This window comes from Ammospiza nelsoni, chromosome 16 (genome assembly GCF_027579445.1).
Source record: "Ammospiza nelsoni isolate bAmmNel1 chromosome 16, bAmmNel1.pri, whole genome shotgun sequence".
Taxonomy (NCBI): Eukaryota; Metazoa; Chordata; class Aves; order Passeriformes; family Passerellidae; genus Ammospiza; species Ammospiza nelsoni.
The window spans coordinates 16,015,435-16,037,080 of record NC_080648.1 but is presented as its reverse complement, the minus strand read 5'-3'; the positions used below and the strand labels follow the sequence as shown (position 1 = coordinate 16,037,080).

Sequence of the window (21,646 nt, the reverse complement as noted above, 5' to 3'; positions counted from 1 at the left end):
CTCATTTAGCTCTACTTTATGGACCCAGGTCTTGTTTTCCACAGCAGAGTCTATTTCTTCACACCTTTCAAAGGCCAGAAATGCTTTTAAAATTAATTAAAAACTGCAGCATCCTGCCATACACAACACCTCCACTTTGTGGTCTGAGTAGATACAGTACCTTTCATTTTTGAGTGACAGTCCAGCACTGGGTCATGACAAATTGTGCATGGCCACCATGGGCGTCTGTTGAACTTGGCCCAAACAAGATCCCCAACTTCATACTTCACTGGAGGATTCTTCTTGACTCGGATCTTTGGGGAAAAACCAGAACACAAGAAATCACTAAAGCTCCAGATGCTTTTGAAGAGATTTGCCTCCCCCCCTGTGTGCAGATTACACGGGACAGCAGAGACATTTACATTAAAAAGCAAGTCCTGATTTTACTTAGTGGCTCCTACACCTTCAAAGAACACAATGGTTCTCCCCATTCTTCTGCAAGAACAAAACAATAAGAGGATTTGAGAAGGTTTTTTGTTATTTTTTTTTTAGTAAATATCGTGACCTCTGGTAAATTACTGCACTCAAACTTCACACATTTGAACAGGTAAATATTTGGAGTCACTACTAGACCCCATTATTTCACCACCACTAGTTTGTTAATTTCGAAGGTGGCAACATACTGAAAAAGTAACAGTAAGAGACAGTGAAATTTTCCTGACTGAAACATGATAAAACAGCAAGTGTTTATCAGTTAGGGAAAAAAAAAAAAAAAAGGTTGGTATGTACAAGTTAGTAACTTTCCTGCTTCTCATATGTGCTCAGGAAAAAGCTTCACCAGAAAATATTTGAAACCAAAGGCAGACACAATCACAAAAAAATGTATATTCTGATGTTTAGCTTGTATGAGCAGATCTGGTGTTGCTTTGCTCCATAACTACAGAGCAGAAAGGGAGTGTAACAGCAGGCACCCCCCTCCAGGACACACACACAACACTGACCTTGCCTGTCTCCAAAAGCTGCTCACAACTATCAACTCTGCACACACAGTCACCCAAATCCACTCAGCTTCTCAGGGCTGCGCAGCAGCCACAAGAACACCGAAATCTTTCAATACACAAACCCTAGAGTGTTTAATGCCATTTCTGTGTCACTGCCCAGGAGCTGAGAGCAGATCCCGAGCTGTTTGTGAAGCACGAAGCCTCTCTGGCTGCATGTGCAGGACCTGTGCCAAGGAGAGGATCCAGGAGCTTTGGTGTTGTGAATAACTGAGCCAAGATGAGATACAATAGGTTTTCACAGGATACAAGAGTCCCTATACCCAGCTGTGGGGTATCCTGTCTTTTTAGCAGCACCCACCAACATGTCCCAGGTGGGTTCAGCATTTTAAGAGCTCCAAGAAGCACCCCAGGTATTTTTCCTGCCAGTAATGCTCCTCATTAAAGTTGTCAGAGCACAAACACACACCTTTCTGCTTCTCTTCTCCATCCTGCTAACCACCCTGCTCCAGGCACGTCTCTTGCCATACCCAGTTCAACATCCCAGCAACTAAAACACAACAGACCTCTCTAATAAAAGGTATATTCCGTTTCTCATTGAGTTTTATGGCTCTTCTTCATGTGGTTAAAGAAAACACAAAAGAATAAACCCTGTCACATGAAAAAAGGCACGTAATGATGTTACACACTACATTATTGAAATTCTTCTCACTCACTCATCAAAAGCCACACAATAACTTATTGCTGAGCAGGAGTTCAGGAACAGGGAATGTGAACAGCACGGGGCAGGGGCTGCAGCCCCTCTCTGCCACTGCCCTGCTGCACCCTCTGTGTCTGCAGCTGGATCTGTGAGCACAGGACCAGAGGTGCTGCCTCAGCTGTTCCTTTAAAATGCAGATGCACTTTCAGATGCAAACCCCTTGCCTGAGCTCTTGTAAATGCCACTTTGGCCTAAAATTTTTTTTACAGATTTCCAGCCTGGGTTTTGAGGGATACAGGTATATTCCAGCTGATTATCTCCAATGCTGTGCATACACATACAATGGATGTGCATCCTACTGACAACTGTAACCTGAGCACAGGCACTGGACAGAGCAGTAAAACCTCACTGGAGGTTTGCCAGAGCCATTCACATTGATCCACCTGAACGACACCCGCAGCCCCTGCCCTTAGGCAAGTCTGCATTTAAATCAACTCTTTGTCAACCTCCAACACCCCAGCCGAGTGAAAAGGTGGCTTTCAAGAAACTATTCAGACAATGCCTAAACCTCTTTCTAAGAAGTCAGCAGCTATTCTCATTCCTGCCCAGTTTCCTCTCTCATTTCCCCAGCATTAGCAGTCAGGTGTTGGACTCACCATCACCCACCACAAAGTCCCCACCAGTGGGGCACAGAGGCAGATCAGGAAGCATCATGTCCTGAGGGAAGCCTCGTGACAGGATGCACTGCAGCAGGTCACTGTCTTGCATATTTTTCCTCTCCAGTCTCCCTAAATCCTACCAACCTGCCAGAGATGCCTTAACACTTTTTTTCTTTACAGGAGAAAAAAATCTGCTAGACTTTCAAAAGGTGTAACACTGAATAGCCAAGAGCAGAGGAGCAAAAGCAGCAATTATTGTCCTTCCCAGGTACAGTTAAGTCGCTTCCTTTAAACTCTGCAGCATGATAGAAAAATTATAGCCCCAAAGCAGTGATCTGCAGTCATTGGAGCCCTGCACACTCCCAATTCTGACCTGCTTTGGAAAGCCATCATGGAAATACTTGGCCAAGAATGCCCTATTACAGTTTATTCCTGACTTAATTATAAACAATGTTACTCAATGAAGCCAGGGACAGAACATGTTTTGCAGAAAGGCTGGGGCAGCAAAAACCACTGTGTGTAAAGGATGATGAAGTAAAGCAAGAAAGAAGCCACTGATCCCCCAAAAATAATGGAGGAAGATTCTGCCAAGCCTGTTTCAGGCACGAACTGAAGAGAATCAAAGCCAAGGATGAACATAAAAGGAGGTGGCCACATCCAAAGGGTAATTAACCAATAGAGTGTAAACAATGACACTAATAATCTTTTCCTCTGAGTGTACAGCAGATACCTGCCCAGGGCCCTGCAGCAGCAGCATGGCACGGGGATATCTCCTGAGCAGATCTCACCACACTGGTAGCTGCAGGTAAGTCACACCCCACACATGAGCTGGCCCAAACATCACTGCCAGGGGCACAAACAGCAACAACTCTGCCCCACAAACTTCCAGTGCTCTCTTCAAACGTCTCATTCCCAGGCCAGCAACTCTTGTGCTTCTCTCTGCATTCCATCTATGTCCAGGACAAATTTGTTCCCAATACCTATTTCTTATTAGTTACAACTGGAAGCTTGCTGAGGATCAGTCCACAGCCTGCCCCCATCACCACCTCTTATGCCTTGAAGTTTGGTGATCATTATTTTTTCTTAACAGGATGAGATGATAAGAAGCCCATCCAATTCCTGTGAGCCAGATATGGCTGAACTGGCTGAAGATCACCAGCTTTTTTACCAGAAATAAACCCTACCAAAGTGAACTTGAGGGAAAGACATTTGAAGGCACCTGGATAGCCTGGGCCTGACAGTCTGCTGCAGAGGGACTTAGAATGACACAGAGTGACAGGACAAGGGGGAATGGCCATAACCTGTGAGTAGGTTTAGATTAAATGTGAGGAAGAAATTCTTCCCTGTGAAGGTAGTGAGACCCTGGTACAGGTAGCCAGAGATGCTGCGGCTGCCCCTGGACCCCTGGAAGTGTTCAAGGCCAGGCTGGATGGAGCTCTGAGCAATCTCATCTAACAGAAGGTGTCCTTTCCCATGGCAGGGCATTGGAACTGCATTGCCTTTAAGGCCCCTTCAAACCCAAACCATTCTGTGATTCTATACAGAAGTTACCCACTGACACAACCAACCCCACAGTGGTGTCACAGGTGCCCTGTGCCTAGGACAGGCCACTCCCAGCTCCTGCCATTTCAGCAGAACAGGTTATTCACCCTCTGCCCTCACAAAGGAGAGGCAGCAACTGGGGCAAGTTTTTCCTATTAAAATAATTCCAGAACAAGCCTGGAAGGGCATTGCTAAAGCTACCCCAAGAGTCTTCAGGAGATGGAACTTCCCTTCAGCTACAGCACATCGTCACTGAGTTAGCAGAGTTTAATACAAAGCAGAGCAGTTATAACCTCAGCACTGAGCTGTCCATACAGCTCCTGTCCCAGGGGATCCACATCCTTTAACTCTGCTCATAGAAACCAAGCAGCAATGGATGCAACTCCCATGCAGTGACTGCTGCTGACAGATAGTTAAAAGGTCAACTCCCACCTCTGCACTGCTCTTAATGAAGGGAGAATGGAAAGAAGTCTGAGTGATCCATGGTTCATTACTTCATTCAGCCCCAGCACTCCGGCACTGAGAAATGAACAGACACAGAGAGAAGGAGAGGAATTGGGAAATAACCTTTGCTTGGGAATGCTGCATGGAAAGGTAAAAAGGAGGAGACTAAGAACAACAACAAAGCAAAATTAGTAACTCCTTGTGATGGAAGCTAGAAATAATAATTCTCATTAGCAAAGATTCACGTTTTAAAGAACATTTTCTGAAATCCAACCCAAACTGATTAAAAAAAACCCACCAAAAATTGAAAGATAATTAAATAGTATGTGCCTGATAGCTTAAGAGATATTTGAAACAAAGCAAGAGATCACCAAAGTTTCCTCCATACCAAGTACCATTACCAAGCACAGGAGCTTTAAGCCTTTACAGAGAGAGCTGCAATGCTGACCCTGCACTCCCTGTGACAAAACTTCCAGGAATTGATCCCTGCACAGGGAAAGGGGCAGGCCCAACTGGAGCCCACATGGACAAAACCTCCACCCAAACCACAGCACACAATGGCATATCTGAAGAAACCAGAGTAATAATCACACTGGCACTTCATGGCAAGCTTCAAATCAAACAGAGCAGCTGGAGAAGCCTGCTGGAAGCCCATGGGCAGCCTGTGCTGCTGGGACCTGGGGACATGCTCTTCATCCCAACTGCTCCAGTCTTCTTCAGCCTCAGCACTGCAGCAGAAAGCAAACAGGCGTCTGACCTACATTCATGTCTGAGAATGACACCACCTCTTATCTGGGATCATTATCATCCAGAAGCGTTAAATACTCACTAATCAAATATTCACCAGCAAAAAATACAGCAAAAATTATGATACAGACCAAACTTCTGTTATCAACATGCTTGCAGGTTATTTGCTGTCTTTGGCCAGTTTTTACTACCATCTTCCAGGGTACTGAAGTTTTTCAGGGTCCATATGTAGCTATGAACCATCCTGAAAGGTTAAAATCAAGAGAGCAGATTGGACTACTTTGAGTAATTCCTACAGCCTGAAACATTCCTATCAAGTTCAGGAGTTATCCACGTACAGATATTAAATAAAGAATGTACTGAGGAGAGAACACAAAGTTTCAGTCTCCAAGATAACTGGGTAACAGCATCCCTGTTTCATTCAGTGGAAATAGTTTTCCTTACAGATTGGATGGAAGAGCAGTGCAAGAGAAAGCTCTGGCACTTCAGCACCCCAACTACCAGAAATGCACCTGACAGCAAGGTTTGAGAGAGACAGGAGGAGGAAGGGGGAGAGAAGGGATGTGAACTCATCCAGATCCCAGTGGAGAGAAATCCACTCACACACAGAAGACTTCAGACCACTTCCAGGAGCCTGAAGCAGAGGACAGACTCTCACACTTGCTTATCTGCACACATTTTAAATTATAAACCACATTCTCTTTAAATCTGGCTCTTTTAATCAGCACTAATTGTTTCAGTGAGAGAGGAACCGCTGGCATTACCAAAAGTTTGCAAATTCTCACAAAGAACAATTACCCACAAATATCTTCTTGTGTCAGAGAACAAACAAAAAAACCACAAACTGAAACCAGGTCATCAGATTTTCCCCCTTTTCAGCCTTACTTTTGTGCTCCTCTATGTATTATCAAATTGCTCACAAGCAAGACACTGGTTAAACACAGCACCCATTTTTCAGACATGAAGTTTCTAAATCTATAAAATGAAAAACAGATTCAAACTGTGCAAAATGAAACTTGGCTATTCTCAAACTTGGCTATTCTCATTTATATATGTATGTTCTATTCATTACAGCTTAAGCTGTAACCAGAATGAAGCAGAACTAGAGAACAACATGTACAGTGCAAAGAGTGAATACTGTAATAAAACCTCAAGAGCTAGAAAGTGTGAGTTTGGGCTGATTTAAATAAAATGAACTGGCTTGTTGCTTGGTTTGGTTGTTGATGCTGTTTGGGTTTAAGTCCATGGGATTCTTTAAAAGCAACAAACATTTAAGGAGGGGCTTACAAATCTCATTTTCTGCAGAAGTTTTTATTTACCCACAGGAAAGAAGGGATGATCCCACTTTGCTAGTCCAAATAAAAAGATATGCCTCTTACACATAACCATAACCTCCTGAAAATGAGATGGCATTCAGCATGTAAGTCCCCCTACCCAAAACCACCATTTTTCCAAAAGAAACAAAATTTCTATTCATACAAAATTAAGTTTGAATCTGCACTTATAACTTCGACTGCTTTTTCTGAACTCCTACTAATATTGAAATCAGAATTTTTGAACACTAACAGGGCAACAAATTTATCTGGTGCTTATTTATTTCTTTACATCCACACTCAAAGCCATGACCTGGGGAAGGTTCATGCTTCAGGCACCAGGTACTACAAACTTATGCTTCCAAACCTTTCTGTGATGAATCCAGCTTCCTAAACATGGTGAACACTGTGAGAGGACTGCCAACCACAATCAAGAGGAACCTGACTTGTTTTACTGCTGTTATTTAGGAATCTGCGGGCAGTCACATTAGCCAGAACAGTAGGAAGTCTGAACAGGTGCTTGGGGAAAATCAAACAACAGAGTAACATCAGGGCAAGGGGAGGAACTATTAAAAGGGTGATAACCACTCTGCTCCTCACCCTTCTTGTGAGGCAACAGCAGGTTTCTATCTTTCCATCAACAATGGGAGGGGAAAGTCATGAACACACTCCTCCAAAACAAGTGGAACATGGAAGCTTCAAGCAGGGCTGAGGGTGAGAGCCTCCCTGCACACTCAACACTGCAGGCACTACAGGAGCTGAAAAAGAAACTGGCAGTTTCCAGTGTGCTGAGATACTACTGTGCAGGAAATTCACTGTTCACTTTTTCCTAAAGAATACCTCACCAAAAGGCATTCCATCCTCTGGCTTGGATGCAACACTTGAATTGCTCCACCCAACTCAACACTTCTGGTGTCTCACATGCAAAAGTCAATGCCTGAAAATATAAAAGGAGTCCCAGTGCGTTATTTCTGATGAGTGTCTGAAGGTTAAAACAAATTACTCTGCTATTTTATTGTATAATTATTTTACTGTAAAGCTGTTTTTCCTGAAGAGCCCAGCAGTGGGATGAGCTATCTCCAGCAGCATCCACAGCTGTCCCAATGACTGCACGTGACCAACAGAACAAATTCCCTACCAAGAACTCACTCAAATCTTTTCTTGCCAACCCTTCCTACCCCGGTGGCGTACTCCGTGGGGAGGAGGATGGGAGAACACAGGGGAAGCCTCCAGGACTAGAGATGTGCTGCCCTTTCCCTGTGATTCAGCCACCAACAGAGCTCCCAAAACTCTCCCCTCCCTGATGGCACTCGAGTGGTGTCCCTTCCACTGCAGCCTTGCTCTCCACCCAGAACCCCAGCAGCACCTCAGCCCCACAGAGACAGCAAGGAATGCTGCTGGAAAAGCACAGAATCCACCTGTGGATTGTGCAGCTCCATCACTGCCAAGGCTACAACCAGTGCAGGCAATGAGCTGGGACAACTCAGCACAACCCTTCTGCTCTGGTTGTGCTAGAGACAGCAGTGAAGGCACCCAGCCAGGACCAGCCTGTCCTTGAGAGGGAAACAAGTGATACACAAGGTGACTTTTCTCCCAACTTCTCTGCCATTTTTCCAAAGAACTGTGTGAGATAAATCTTAATGATAACCAAGAAGAGGCAGCACGTCAATTTTAACAAGTGCTTTACCATCCTTCAGTAGAGGCAAGACACACTGCTGAAATTCCTCTGGGCTTCATCAATGCTTTTGGACACAAAAGAGATGGATGCACACCCAGGCCATCTTTATCTCTGTCACACATTTAATCACTGCTGTGAGCAGCCACACTGGAACCAGATTTCTAATGCAACAAGAACAGAGCACCTCAGCTGGCACCTGCTCCAGCACAGGGCAGCATCTTCCCCTGTCCTTGGCACTGGGGTCAGGAGCACCCACTCAGACCAGCCAAAGCAATGCCTGAGCTCCTAGCCAGGACTGAACCACTGGGGCTCCAAACTCTGCACCTCTGCTTTCCTCAGCATGGCACCACAGCTCTGCAGCCAAGACAAACTCCCCCGTGTTACCATTCTTCACCAGATGGCTCTGTGCAGACAGAACAAACACAGGTCATCGTTTTTTGGTCTTAAAAGTGGCATTCACCTAAGCTGTTGAGTTTTTTAACTCCTAGGACAACTCCCTGATTTCTTCTTTCTGATGCTTCTATTCCCTTTGCCTTTCTAAATGCCAGAGCAAATAATTGAAAAGCAATCAAAATTACTATACATAAGCTGGCACTCGCAGGCAAGAAAAGCAGAAGTATATTCCAAGCAACTGCACTGAAAATTGACCATCATCTATAACACAAATTTCTGAGTTACAAATATACTTTTAATACCATCTCAATTATATCTTAGAGAACACTGCTTTTTTCTTAGGGCTAAAGTAACTTGACATATTTAGAGTTCACCTCTTGAGTGAGCTACAGATTTGTTCAGTTAACTTGGGAAAAATTAAAAAAAAAACCACTTAATAATTGTACATCACACAGTTTAACCCCACTTCTGGGAACAAGAGTGTAATAAGGTACAACAAGAAGCTGCTACATTGCAAGAGGCAATAAACAAATCCATGACTTCATGCAGAATATGCTGCTCTGAGGTCAAAGGTTACTGCTACAGCATCAAACTGAGCCACTATCATTGATTTTAATTTTACCAAGGCTTGAGGAGGAGTTGTAACAGTAAAACTTGAATGACTACCCTCAACAACCTAAGACTCATTAGGAAGAAAAGGTTCAAGTTGTGGGAGACACACTCTTCCAAAAGAAATCCCCAGCACATATAGGCATTTTGCAGGGTCTGAGAGGCAGCATCCAGCCCAAAAATACACCTGCAAAAGCCAATTTAATTGCTACTATTGCCAGACTCACAACTGCAAATAGGATATTAACCAGGACATTGCTTGAACAGCTTCTCTCCTGCTCAAGTTTTAAAAGTAAGTTTTAAATTTGGTAAGCAGAAATTACACAGAGGCTTCTGTCATTAAATGCAGTAAAACATCACTTTCAAAACTGTCCCATCTGCAAGAACATACCTCTGGTTTTGCTATTTGCAAACAGACAGGTTCAGCTTTAGAGCATGAACTGCAAAGGCATCAGTCATTCAAATTTCACACAGCACACCAGGTATTTTCTAGAGAAACCAAGTCATTTCCTGTAAAACCACGTACACAGATATTTCACACCTAATCAGCAATCAGAAAACAAATACAATAAAACAAGAAGAGGAAGGGCAATCTCAGCCAAATGCTATGATAAAACTTCCAGGATCCAACAGGCTGTGCAAGAGAGCTCTGGATCCTGCAGACTGTTCAAAACCCTCAGAAGGAGCTGCTCTCACACACTGCAGGTCCTGCTGTGACAGCTCCTAACACCCCCTCACTCACACCTCCCCATGACCAAGGGGCAATGCAGCATCACCACACCGTGAAAGAATAAAGTCATTAAGGACCTTGAAAATTTATTCTCAAGCAATAACACAGGCAAGGACAGGGCCCTCACGGTGGCAATTGCCAATCTTCTGGACACTCACCATGGCTGAAGTCCTTTATAGGTGAGTTTAGAGCTATTTGAAACAGGAATGCCCCTCAGTACAAGGCCCGGTGGGTGCCATCAGGCTGCACAGCAAGGCAAGATCCAGCTACAAGCTCTTTTCTGTGAAATAATGCCATCTTCCAAACAGTGTAAATCCTAGTGGCAAAGGGGGATGTGTGCCAGATCACAGGCGTGGGGACAGTAGCACACAAAGACCCCGTTCTCTCCAGATGCACAGAGCAGGAGATGATGCTTGCAGGAATCACTGAGAGCCAAACAGAATTCATCTCCTCACCAGGAAGATGTCAATTGACCAAGGAAATTTATGTTCCCTGCTAAAACAAACCACTGCCATATCTGCTGTATCTCAGGGATATAATGTTATCAGTAGTTAGTTACACCTGGGAGCAACAGTCTGTAGTAGGAGATTCTTTCAGAAATGTTTACAGGAGTAGGGAGGATCACGTGGCTTTAGTTCCTTCATTTTATTTTTAGCAGAGAGAGAAATGGCACCAGACACATCAGTTAATAGACCAAGCACCAGAGTAACTCTCACACAGGCAACACCAACACTTTATAATAAAAGTACCCTCCCACAGCTGCAGATTAGAACACAACTCAAGGTCATAATGGATTAATTCTAGAGAGGACTCTGCTGGCCTTCAGTACTTCTAACACAGTGCAAACAGTGTGATTCTGGTAAAGCAAAAACCTTCCTGGAACCTTACAAACATGCCTCACTCATTCCTCACACCCAGCCTCTGGAAGCAGCAATTCTTAGGGACAAAACATCTGGCTCTAAATTTCCCTGTACCTCACTTCCTCACTATCATTACCCGAACATCACAGTCCTGCATCGTGGGAATGGACAAGGAAATGATAATGAAAGCAACACTGAGCCTCATGCAAGCCTCTGCACATCCTGAAGTCTGAAACCATCAGGGTCTCATGGAGAAAACAGCTTGAGAATGCAAAATGTATGCACAGCAGGAGTGGCCCAGATGTACCTGAATCCAAGAACTCTCTGCTTCCTCGAACGCTCAATTCTGCAAATCGAATTATTCAAACATACTTTGTGTGTACTAGCTAAAAGCCAACAAGCCAACAAACTGAAGCATTAAGGCATCAAAAGTTACATTAGAAGAGCAAAATTTTCAGGTGACAGTTCTGCAAGAAACAAGCCCACCTTGCTCCAATTCCTCAGCATCTAAATTCAAGCAATATCTATGGCACTCAGAGTTTCACCTTCCCCAGCACTGGAGTCTGGTCTCACGTACATAATGCTGCCCAGGGCCCCTGCAACTTGGAAATGCCAGGAGAGCACCACAGACAAACTCACATCAGGATGGTAAAGAACAGAGATACCAAGAACAACCACCCATTTAAATTTAAATGGCCATCGCCCAACATGTGCACAAGGCACCAAGCCAGCAGCTGCCAGCAGTCACTGTTTCACCACCTCTGGAGAACATGACCCAAGAATTGATGCTATAATTTCCTTCTCCACAACACAAAATCTGTCAGGAGCGGCTGGAAAGTTCAGACACCCTTAAGGGAAGATTAAGGTGGCACTTAAAATAGTTTTAGTTCAGAATATGCACATCCCTCTTTACAACTGAATGGCACCTGAGCAACGTCCCCTGTTTGGGGAAATGTCTGAGAGCAGCAGGTGCCAGGGCTATTAACAAATCCCCGTGCAAAACAATACCTGTCACCACCCCTCCTGCCCAGAGGCATTACTTAAATGCTGTATTTTGCATCTCACTTAAGACTAAACCAAATTCTGGCCCTTCTGCTCCGAGCACTCTTGACATTTGTGCCTTTTCAAGGCAAGCATCAATTCTTACAAGGGGCAGACACAGACATGGGAAATACACACACACACTTCCCTCTTGGCAAAACAGGAAGTTTGAGCAGCAGTGGCACACTCAGAGCCATGAGCTTCAAAAATGAAAGCTCTGAGACAGTCATGCTGTAAGGTGGAGACCCATCAAGAAGCAGCATAAAGCTGATACCTGTTAAGAGTAGCCCAGCTATGACAGACAGCTGTGCAGAACTCCCAGGGATTCGTGATGCCCTTTTTGGGGTGGGTTTTTGTTTCAAGTTTTAGCAAGTTCTCAAAAAAAAAAAAAAAATCATTCCAGTTACCAAACACAGATGAGACTGGCATTGAATACCTAAATGAATACATGACCTGAAGAGCAAACCTGGATATTTCTAGCTACTATGTCATGTTCAACCATTAAAAGATTTAAATTGCCTCAGAGGTAACTTGGCACTTGGCCCTGTCTTTTCCCATTCCACAAGCAGTGGGACTAAATGAAGGACTACTGCATTTACTCACTGAAGAAAGAATGCAAGACTTAGGAAAAGCAGGACCCCAGGCTGCCTAAAAAATGCTTTTCTTATTTGCATTTTTTTAGGAATGCAGCTGTGCTCTCAAGTCACCAGAACAACTCAGCAAGGCTAACTACAGCACACAGGTAAGGCAGTTTCACTGAAAAGTCAACCCTCGTTGCATATTCAAATAACAGGCTCCCGTCACTGGGACGGTTTTGTCACTCTACCAGCTGCAGTTCTGTGGAGCACGTTGTAAAGGCAAGTGTTGTGAAAGTACCTCTGCGAGCTTCTGTTTACAAAGTGAGACCCTCCCACAACTGCATCACCGAGCACATGTCTGCGAGAGATTCCCCGCTTTCCTCTGCAAAACAAAGCTGAAGAGATGCTCAAACCTCAGACCCACAGCAGCCTCTCACCACCAGAGACAGAGGGATTCTTCCCAAGGAACGCTGAAGAGTAAAAACTGTTCCACAAACAAATTCAGCTGCTGTCAGCATCTTCCTGGAATCGCCCCTTGCACGGGCACTCTGTGACAAGGGCTGCCCACCTCCCAGAGCAGGCAGCAGGAACACGGAGTGTTCCCAAAGGAACACAATCCTGCCTCCCACAGCATGATCTGTCCGGCATCAGCGGCTCTACTGAAATTAAGAGAGCAAGATGGTTTCGGTATTAGTCCTAGTCAAAGGAGCTAATCTTCAAACCCTGCATCAATACTTTAAAGTCCAGAGTATCCTCCCGCAGGGAACCTTGAGGTTGAAAAACATATTGAAGAAATAAACAAGGAAAACCCCACACAACCGAAAACTGAAGGAAATATACATATATGGCTGCAAATGAAAGGTTACACTGAGAAACATCTCTTATACTTGGATTCAAAAGCAAATTACACAAAAAAATTACTAAATGCATCTATCTCCTTTCAGAACTCCTACTACAGTTCCATCAGTTCTGCTTCTTATTAATTATATTATAATTAAAGGAATTTGTGAGTGTAGAGAGGAATTAAAAGAAACAAACAAAAAAGTCCGCCTGAATAAGAGGCAAGGTCTGCTGCCCGTGAGGTCTGTCAGGCCATGACACGGCCTCTCCCCGGCCACCGCCAAGGTCTCACAGCTCGGGAACCTCAGGCCTGGCCAGACAAAGAGCCTCTGACAGCGTTCAGCCGGAGCGGCAGGAGATGGGAACGCTCCCTCCTGCCCTCCTCATCTGCACCGCGCTCAAAAAAACCCCTTCCAACGGGGAAAAAAACTCCACCGAACTCCGCAGCGAGTCGCTGGGCAGAAGGATGATGCCTCTTATTCCTGACGGGAGAAAAAGCGGTGGGGGGAGCGCGGGCGGCCGCGCCGGGACACAGGTGCGCGGTGAGCGCGGTGACAGCCCGCGCCGGCCCCGGCAGGCTCCCCTCGCTCGGTAAGATGGCTCCCATCCTCCGGGGTGCCGGGGCGAGGGAGGCAGCGCGGCCGGCCCGGCCCGGCCCTGCCGCACCGCAAAATGGCAGCGGCCGCGGCCCCCCCGCCCGCGCCCCGACAGTGCTTACGAGTTGCAGGGCGGCCGAGGACTCCGGCTGCTCCCCGGGGCCGCCGTCCGGCACGGACTCGGCCGGCTGCAGGCGGCTGTCGGGGCCCCGCTGCGGAGCTGAGCGGCCGCGGCTCCGCGGGCCGGGCTCTGTCGCCGCCTCCTCCTCGTCGTCGTCCTCGTCCTCTTCTTCGTAGTCGTCGTCGTCGTAGTCGTCGTCGTCGTCGTCCTCCTCCTCCTCCTCCTCCGGAGTCTCGGCGCCCTCCTCCTCCTCCTCCAACGCCTCCTCTGCACCGTCCCGCAGGAGCAGGGGGAAGGCCCGGGCCCCGCGGGGCATCTCGGCCGCAGGGTCCTGCGCCGCGGGCAGGCGGGGCCCCGGCGAGCCAGGGTCGGGCAGGGCCTCAGCGCCGTCGGCGGCACCGCCGAGGTACTCGGCGTTGATCATGGAAGCCAAGTCCTGCAGCCGGCGCAGCGGGATGTAGCAGGACGACGGGTCCTGGCCGTAGCCGGGCTTGGCGGCCGCCAGCTGCATGGCGGGCGGCTCGGGGCCGCGGGCCTCGCCGAAGGGGCCGCCCTTGGGCTCGGCGGCCGACAGCGAGGTGCCGAAGGGGACGAGGCAGCTGCGGCGGCTCACTTCGCAGGCCTGCTCCATGCCGAGCGGCGGGCATCCACCTGCGGGCACAGCACAATGGGGTCAGCCCAGCCTGCACCGCAAAATGGCAGCCGCACCCGGGGGCCGCGTTGGGCTCCGCCGGCCCCGCTCCGCCACTGCCGGATTACAGGCCCCAGGCCGCGGCCCGGCCACCCCGGCTCGGCTCGGCTCGGCACGGCCGGCGCCGGGGTCGCTCCCCCTACTGAACGCTGCCGCAGGGCCGCCGCTCACCTGCGGGTGCCGCGGGCGGCTCGGCGCCTGCCCCCGGAGCGGGCGGATGGGGAGACGCTCCGACCCGGCCCGGCCAGGCCCCGCCGCCGCTCCGCCGCCTCCCTCCTCCTCCCTCCCCCGCATGCGCGCGCCCGACGCCGCCACCGCCGCCGCCATCCCGCGAGGGCGCGCGCCCGCCCCGCGCGCCCCCGCTCTTGGGGTTCGGCGGCGGCGGCCAATCAGCGCGCGCGCGCCCGCGCGGGCCTGCCCCCCCCCTTCCACCCCCCCCGCACGAGCAACCCCCCCCGATGCCCCCCCCCCATCTCGGGAGGGGGAGGTGGGGAGGGGGCGCTCAGTGCTGCCCCCCCCCGGCGCGCCCCGGCCCGGCCCGGCCTGCCCCGCTCCCCGCATCCCCCCGCCCGGCACCGCGGCCTCGGGGCCGCCGCCCGCACCTCCATCGCAGGCAGCGGCAGGGGGCACCGGCCGGGACGGGACGGGGCGGCCCCGCAGTGTCTCCCCCGCCGCTCCCCCCCACGCCGGGCAGGCCGCGGGCCTGCGAACGGCGGCAGAGCGGGCGCCAACAAAATGGAGTCCGCCAGGCCCTGCGCCCCGGCGGGGCACCCGGGCGGAGCCGGTCCCCGTGCACCGCTCGGCACCGCTCCCGGCCCCGGTGCCCGCGGGCGGTCAGCGGGGCGGGTGGCGCGGGTCGCCGCCCGCCCCCGCTGGGCTCGGGTTACCCCCTGCCATTGTCCGCCGCGCCCCGCGGGCCGGCCCGGCGCCCTCGCCGCGCTCCCCCGCCGCCCTCCCGCGCACCGGCGGGCCGGGCCGTCGCCGTCCGCGGGGCTGCCGTGCAGAGCCGTGCGAGCCTTGCCCGAGCCTCGCCCGCCGGGGAGCGGCGCCGGGTGCCCGCGGCCTGGCTGTCCTCGCCGGGCTCCGCCGCTCCCGGACAGCCGCGCTCCCACCCGCCCTCCCGCCGCCGAGCGGCGCGCACCGGCCCCGCGCCCGCCCGTTCCGCCGGGACGGGCTGCCACCGCCGCCCCCCGCAACCGGCCCGCGGCGGGCGGCGGCTCCGTCGCTACCTCCGCTGCGGGCCGGGGTCTCCGCCGCCAGCCGCACGGGTCCGGGCGCCGCGCCGCGCCGCCGCCGCACCGGCACGGCTGGGCAGGCACGGGGCGGGGGGCAGCCGGGGCAGCGCGGGGATGTGGCACCGGGGCGGTGCTGCCCGGGCCGCGCGGGGGGCAGGGCCGCGCTGCCGCCCCCCGGGGTGCCGCCGCGGGGCTCGACGCGGCGCTGCCCGGGCGGACCCGCTCCCCCCGCCGCCAACGCTGCCCTTTGTTTCGCCCCCCGCTCCGACGTCCCGGCCGTGCGGGAGCCCCCGGCCGTGCTGGCGCCGCGCTCCCCCCGCCGGGCTGGGCCCCGGAGCAGCCGCTCTGCGCACCCAGGCAGGGAGCGCCCGCTGCCCGGGCCTCGCTGCCCCGCAGGCGCAGCTTTTCCCCGCTGAAATGCTGTCCTGGAGCGGCTGCGGGCTGGCACCTCAGCGGGGCACTGAAGACTTGCCTCCTCCCTGCCTGCGCACCTTGGCAGCCCCACTGAGGGCACCTGCCTTCCTGGTGCCCCTGCCGTCTTGCCCATGCACTCCTTCTGCCCTGTCTGTGGCTGGTAATGGAGCAACCATTTCTCCTGAGGAGCCACACCAAGGTCCCCGACCCACTGTCACCCCACTGGTGTGCTGCAGCCAAGGAGAGACTGCCATGTTCAGCTCATGCCACTCCAGCACACCCACGGAGGGTGGGGTGGCTCGGCAGGAAGCTCGTGACATGTTTGTGCCTTCGAGGTCCCAGCCTAGGGCTCAGCTGGTGCCACCTGACCTATTTTAGGCCCTTTCCCTCCATGCTCATGTGCCATGGTGACATGTGGGAGCTGGGGCCACGCTGTGAATGAACTTGGCACTGAGTTCCAGTATCGACACAGGTCTTCCCACCTTCAGAGAACTGGGGCATCACCCAGTGTGCCTGGATCCCTTGGTTTACACCTGAATGGGGGAAATATATTGTCCATCTCTCAGGGATCAACTGGCAGCCACAGCCTGGCACACCTGGGAGAGGCCCCAACAGCCAAGTTTCCTCCTTTCTCATTGGAGCCACCTGCCACGCACGTTTCTGCCACGTTCCCAAAATGAAGCTAGTGGTTTATTTATACCCCCCAGGGGCAGGCAGGGCGTGTGAAGAGCAGGAATGCCTGGTGTCTTTCCAGAGCCTGGTATCTGAGGCCCAGTGAGCAACCTGGGGAGATGTTTAGGGCTCTTCCAAGCAGAGGAACTGTACCCTGGGCACGGTCACCAGCTGCCCTTCTTCTGCACAAGTGCCCCCTCTTAGGCTGAGGGGGGAGAGCCAGGGCCACCATCAGGACACGTCCCAGCCTGGTTTCCCCCGGTGAGCCCTTGGTCCGTGGGCACAGGGCACAGCACACCCCGATGGGACACTGGTGTGCAGGGGCTGTCCTGCTTGGGCAGCGATGCCCGGGCAGCTCCGCACACCCGAGGCACGTCCACACCCCGCTGTCCCAGCGGGGCCCCGCAGCGATCCACCTGCAGCCCTGTGGGTATTGGGAAGAGCAGGGCAGCGGTGGCGGGGTGCCCTCAGACGCACTTCCCATCTGCTGTGTCACCTCTGCCCGTGCCACGGCCAGGCCCGCAGGAAGGGCCCTGCTCCGGCCCGTCTCTTCCGGCGGAGAACAGGGAAATGGCATCCCGGCCGCTGCCGCCCGCTCCCGCCCGGATGTGCGGCACGCCGGGCAGCGTGGCCGGCCCCGCCGCCTCAGGGCTTTGTCTGCGGGCTGCAGCGAGGGGCGCGGGGGCTGCGGCCGCCCCACCGCGGGGTTCGCCCTCAGCCCCCACCCCGCCATCGTGCTCACCCCCAGCCCAGCCCCGCGCCCAGCGCTATGGCCGGTCAGGCCGGCAGCCACGGAACCGCCGGTACTGCGGGCTCCCTCTGCAGGCCCCGGTGCCCGCGCACAGATCGCATCCCGGCGCCCCCACGGGAACGGCCCGGTGCCCCCGCGCCCGGCGGGAATGCATCCCCGGCTCCCGTCATGGCCGCTCCGCCCCCGCGGGGATGCCGGAGGCACCGCGGCCCCGCACCGGGGGCTCCCCCGCGGTTTCCCCGAGGGAGATGAGGAGCGGGGAGCCCCACACCCCAGCGCGGAGGGAGCCGTGGCCCGTGCGGATCCCGCGGGAGCCGCGGGCAGGATGGGCTGGTTGCGAGTCGCCTCCGGCCGCGGATGTTCGCCGGGGCGGGGCCTGGGGGGAGCGCGGACCCCGGGGGCAGCACCGGGACCCTGCACAAAGGGCCGGGGGCGGTGGCTGGAATCCGTGGCCGTGGGGCTGGATCGCGGCCGGGAGCGTGGGCGAAAGGGTTAAGGAGTCGCGGCGGGCAGGGGGAGGGCTGGCCCGGCCAAGGGAGAGGAAGGAAGCAGAGGAGGAGAGGAGCGGAGAGCATCCTGCCCGGAGGGTTTGCCTGGGGCCCCCTTTCCCCCAGGAAGCGGCTTGCGTGGCTTGAAACCGCAGGGATGGAGCGGCTGGAGCCGGGGCCATGGGTGGGGCTCAGCCCGGCTCCGTGCCCGCAGGCGCGGCTGCACCGGCCCGGTGTCCCCGGCTCGGGGGCTTCTCCTCCTGCCGGGGTGACCTCTGATTCCCAGGTCCCTCACCTCGCAGTCCCCCTGCCCAGGTGCTTCCATAGCCCCCCGAAACCTTGCGGGGGCAGCCCAGATACACACAAGGGCGGTGGGTGCGGGCAGGACCGCTGGCAGGAGCTGCAGGGGACAGGAGCCATCACTGCTGAGCAAATCCGCCCGGCGCGGAAGAGCTGTCGCTGCACTGTCACCTGGAGGCTGCTCTCTGCAGCAGCCATATGCAGCATGGGGATAATCCCGAGGGGCCGAGGCCCAGGGAGCCCGTCTGGGTGCTGCAGCTGCTCTCGGGACTGCCCTGCTTCCCCAGCCCTCGGGTTGCCCCCCATCCTCAAGCTTAGGGGGTGCGCAGGGCTCTCAGCCGCGAGCAAGGAGGCTGAGCTCACGCTGGGCTTTGATCCATCCATCCATCCCAGGTAGAGCCAGGTTCACCAGGCTCGAGTGCCCATGGGCTGCCCTCCCCACACTGCTCCTGTCACCTGGAAGGATACAAAGAGATGCACATTGGGACACAGCTCTGGAGCCCAAGCCCCTGCCCTGCCCCGCTCTCAGCCCCATCCATCGGTGCGGGTGATGGAGAGCAGAGCCAGGATTCATCCCCATGCCGCAGACCGTTTTTCCCACTTGCGTTTGTCATCCTTCCAACACAGTCCCGTGCCTGTCCTGCCGCGAAGGCCACTGTCACCAGCCAAATACGGGGGATGTGCGACAGGAGAGCCGCTCACCCGCTCCGCTCTGCCCGCCCCGCGCAGCTCCTCCCGCCGGCCGGGAGATGGGGCTGAGAGTCCGCGGCTTCCCGCAGCACCGGCGGGTCCGGGCGGCGGGCGGGGGGTCCGCAGCATGGGACCACCGCCCTCGCCGGCACCCCCAGCCTGGCCTGTCCGGATGGGGCTGGGGGTCCGATGTGGGGCTGGGGGTCCGCAGTAGCGCTGGAGCCTCGGCTCTGCCGCTGGGGGTGCATGAAGGGAGGTGCAGAGGTGCGTGTGTGTGTGTGTGTGTGTGTGTGTGTGCGTGTGCGTGTGTGTGTGTGGACAGGGATTGTGCTGTACATGTGTGTGCGTGCAAGTGGGTGCATGCAGATGTGTGAGGATGCATGGGGATTTTGTGGGGGATGTAGTGTATGTGCGTAGCTGGAAGTGGATGCACGCATGGGGAGATGTTCCTGGAGGTGTGCCTGAGGTGAGTGTGCACACATGGAAGTGAGTGTGCACACATGGAGGTGAGTGTGCAGGTGCTTCTCTATGGATATGGGGGCCGGGTGCATGCCTACATCTCTGCGTGTGCCTACATCAGTGTGTGAGGTGTCCCTGGCGGGATCCAATGTTTGGATTCCTCCACAGGAGAGATGGGGCCGTGCCTCAGCCTCTACTCCGATGTGTGGGGGCTCATGGGCCCCTTTTCTCTGCCCGCTGGCCCATGGGGGCTCTTCCCTCCCGTCGCTGCCTGGGCACACGGGGCACAGGCATGGGACAATGACAGCAGGTCGGGGAGCAGGGCTAGGGCAGGCAGGAGCAGCCAGAGGGGCAGTGCCAGCTCCTCCTGCTGTGGGGCAGACGGCAGCCTGGTGCCTTTCCACCCTGCCAGCCTCACCCTCTCCTGCCCGGGGGCAGAGGCTTTCTGCATCTCACAGAAACCAGATTCTCCCCAGAGATAAAATCCTGTCGCCTTTGTTTTGTGGAGAAAAGACAACATCAGCTCCCGGCCAAACAACAGAGTCGTTAAGCAAAGGCATCTCCGGGCAGGGGCTGGGAGCCACATCCCGGAGCTGGAATGAGGAACCAGCTGGTGTCCTGGCCCCTGGGGTGCTGTCTCCCCCAGGGCTCAGCATTCCTTCCAGGACCAGAACCAGATCCAGCACTCAGCATCTCCCCAAGGACTACAGCAGCTCCCCCAGGACCCAGCATCTTCCCTGCACACACCCTTCCCCTACCCCAGACCAGAACCACCTTCCCTAGGGCTCAGCATTTCCCGGGGATCACAGCATCTGCTCCAGGAGCACAGCACCCCTCCAGAACCACTGTACTCCCCACAGGGGACCCGACATCCCATGAAGGACCAGCAGTGTAGTGGGGTGGCTGTGAAGCTTAGCCCCACCAACACCCCACATCCCATAAGGACTCACAGACATATCCCAGAAACACACAAGGGGAATCTGCAGCCCCGGAGCGGCAGATTCTGGGGGAGCAGCAGGTACATGGCCCCAGAACTTGGGCAGACGGGATGCCTGTGGGCATGGCCGGGCAGGGATCTGTGCCAGGGCCCAGGGGCTGGGAGCAGGCACAAGGGGGGCTGTAATGGTGGGGGTGTGGGAACGCTGCCTCAGGAAACCAGCAGGATTTACTGGGCTACACACTAAATCCCCCTCACAAAAGGGGCCTGTTCGTGCGGACAGGATGCTGGTGGCTCAGCCACACTTGTTTGGCCAGCAGAGCCTGGCGGATTAAGGACAATTGGTTCAGCCCTGACAGAAAATACCAGGAATGTTAAACAATAAAAACTGCCTCCAGTTGTCGTGGGGCTGCTTCCCTGCCCAGCCGTGGCCTCGGCTGCCCTGTGCCTGGCAGAGCTGGCTCGGGCACAGCCCATGTGCCCACTGCCCCATCCTTTGGGGGCTCAATGGGGGATGTGGTGGTGCCTGGGGATGTGCTGAGGGCCATTCCCCCAAGTTGGGGCAGGCAGGTGGGCACAGTGCTGGGCACAGCCAGGACCCTGTGGGCTGCACTGGTGTGGGTTGTTGGGCTCTGGGTAGCAGGCAATGCCTGCACCTGTGGCAAGACTTTTAAATGTGCAGGGAGTGAGTGAGGTTTGGCAGGGGATGGCAGGTCCCTGCTCACAATGTCCCCTTCTGCCCCACTCCTTCCCTTTAGTATTAAGCGTTAGCAAACCCACCTATGCCTCCCCCTGAACCCAGGGAAAGGGCAGTGCAAGGTGAGCAAGAACTGCCTGCCCTGTGTGCTGCCCTCAGCACAGAAACCCCGGTCTGGAGTGAGGTGGGGACAAGTTGGGCACAGCCCCTCCCCGTGTTCAGTCTCAGTCCCAGCCGGGATCTGGGCTGCCCCTGTGGGCAGCTTGGGCAATTTGCCCTTCAGCGTGTGAATGCCCCATTCAGGGCTGTGCGAAATGCATTGGTTCTGGCACATTAGAGGACAGCTGGGATCCTTCCCGGGCAGGCAGGCTGCCGGCACAGGCAGGTTTCACACCTGCCAGGGGGCTGTCTGCCCCCACCCGCCCTGGGGAATGGGGGGCTCCTCCCAGCAGAGAGGGGAGCTGGGCTGGACATGGAGGCTGCA

The 21,646-nt window shown here is 54.2% G+C and overlaps 2 protein-coding genes across 2 annotated transcripts in view; one reads left to right on the top strand and one right to left on the bottom strand.

The window, feature by feature from the left end:
* Window positions 1–14,767, bottom strand: part of NSD1 (nuclear receptor binding SET domain protein 1) — a 54,867-nt gene extending 40,100 nt beyond the window's left edge. The window contains exons 1-3 of the mRNA XM_059483924.1: window positions 14,691–14,767; window positions 13,830–14,479; window positions 161–293 (exon numbers count right to left, since the gene is read on the bottom strand). Coding sequence (XP_059339907.1) covers window positions 161–293; window positions 13,830–14,459 — 763 coding nt within the window. The 5' untranslated portion in view covers window positions 14,460–14,479; window positions 14,691–14,767. The remainder of the gene's footprint in view (window positions 1–160; window positions 294–13,829; window positions 14,480–14,690) is intronic.
* LOC132080284 (basic proline-rich protein-like) lies at window positions 14,524–16,170 on the top strand. Its single transcript, XM_059483360.1, has one exon. It carries the CDS (start codon window positions 14,524–14,526, stop codon window positions 16,168–16,170), a length of 1,647 nt encoding a protein of 548 aa, XP_059339343.1.
* The last annotated feature ends 5,476 nt before the right edge of the window (window positions 16,171–21,646 follow it).

What these genes read in the sequence shown, in the direction of transcription:
- LOC132080284 (XM_059483360.1), top strand. Translation starts at nt 14,524, where the DNA reads ATGGCAGCCGCACCCGGGGGCCGCGTTGGGCTCCGCCGGCCCCGCTCC.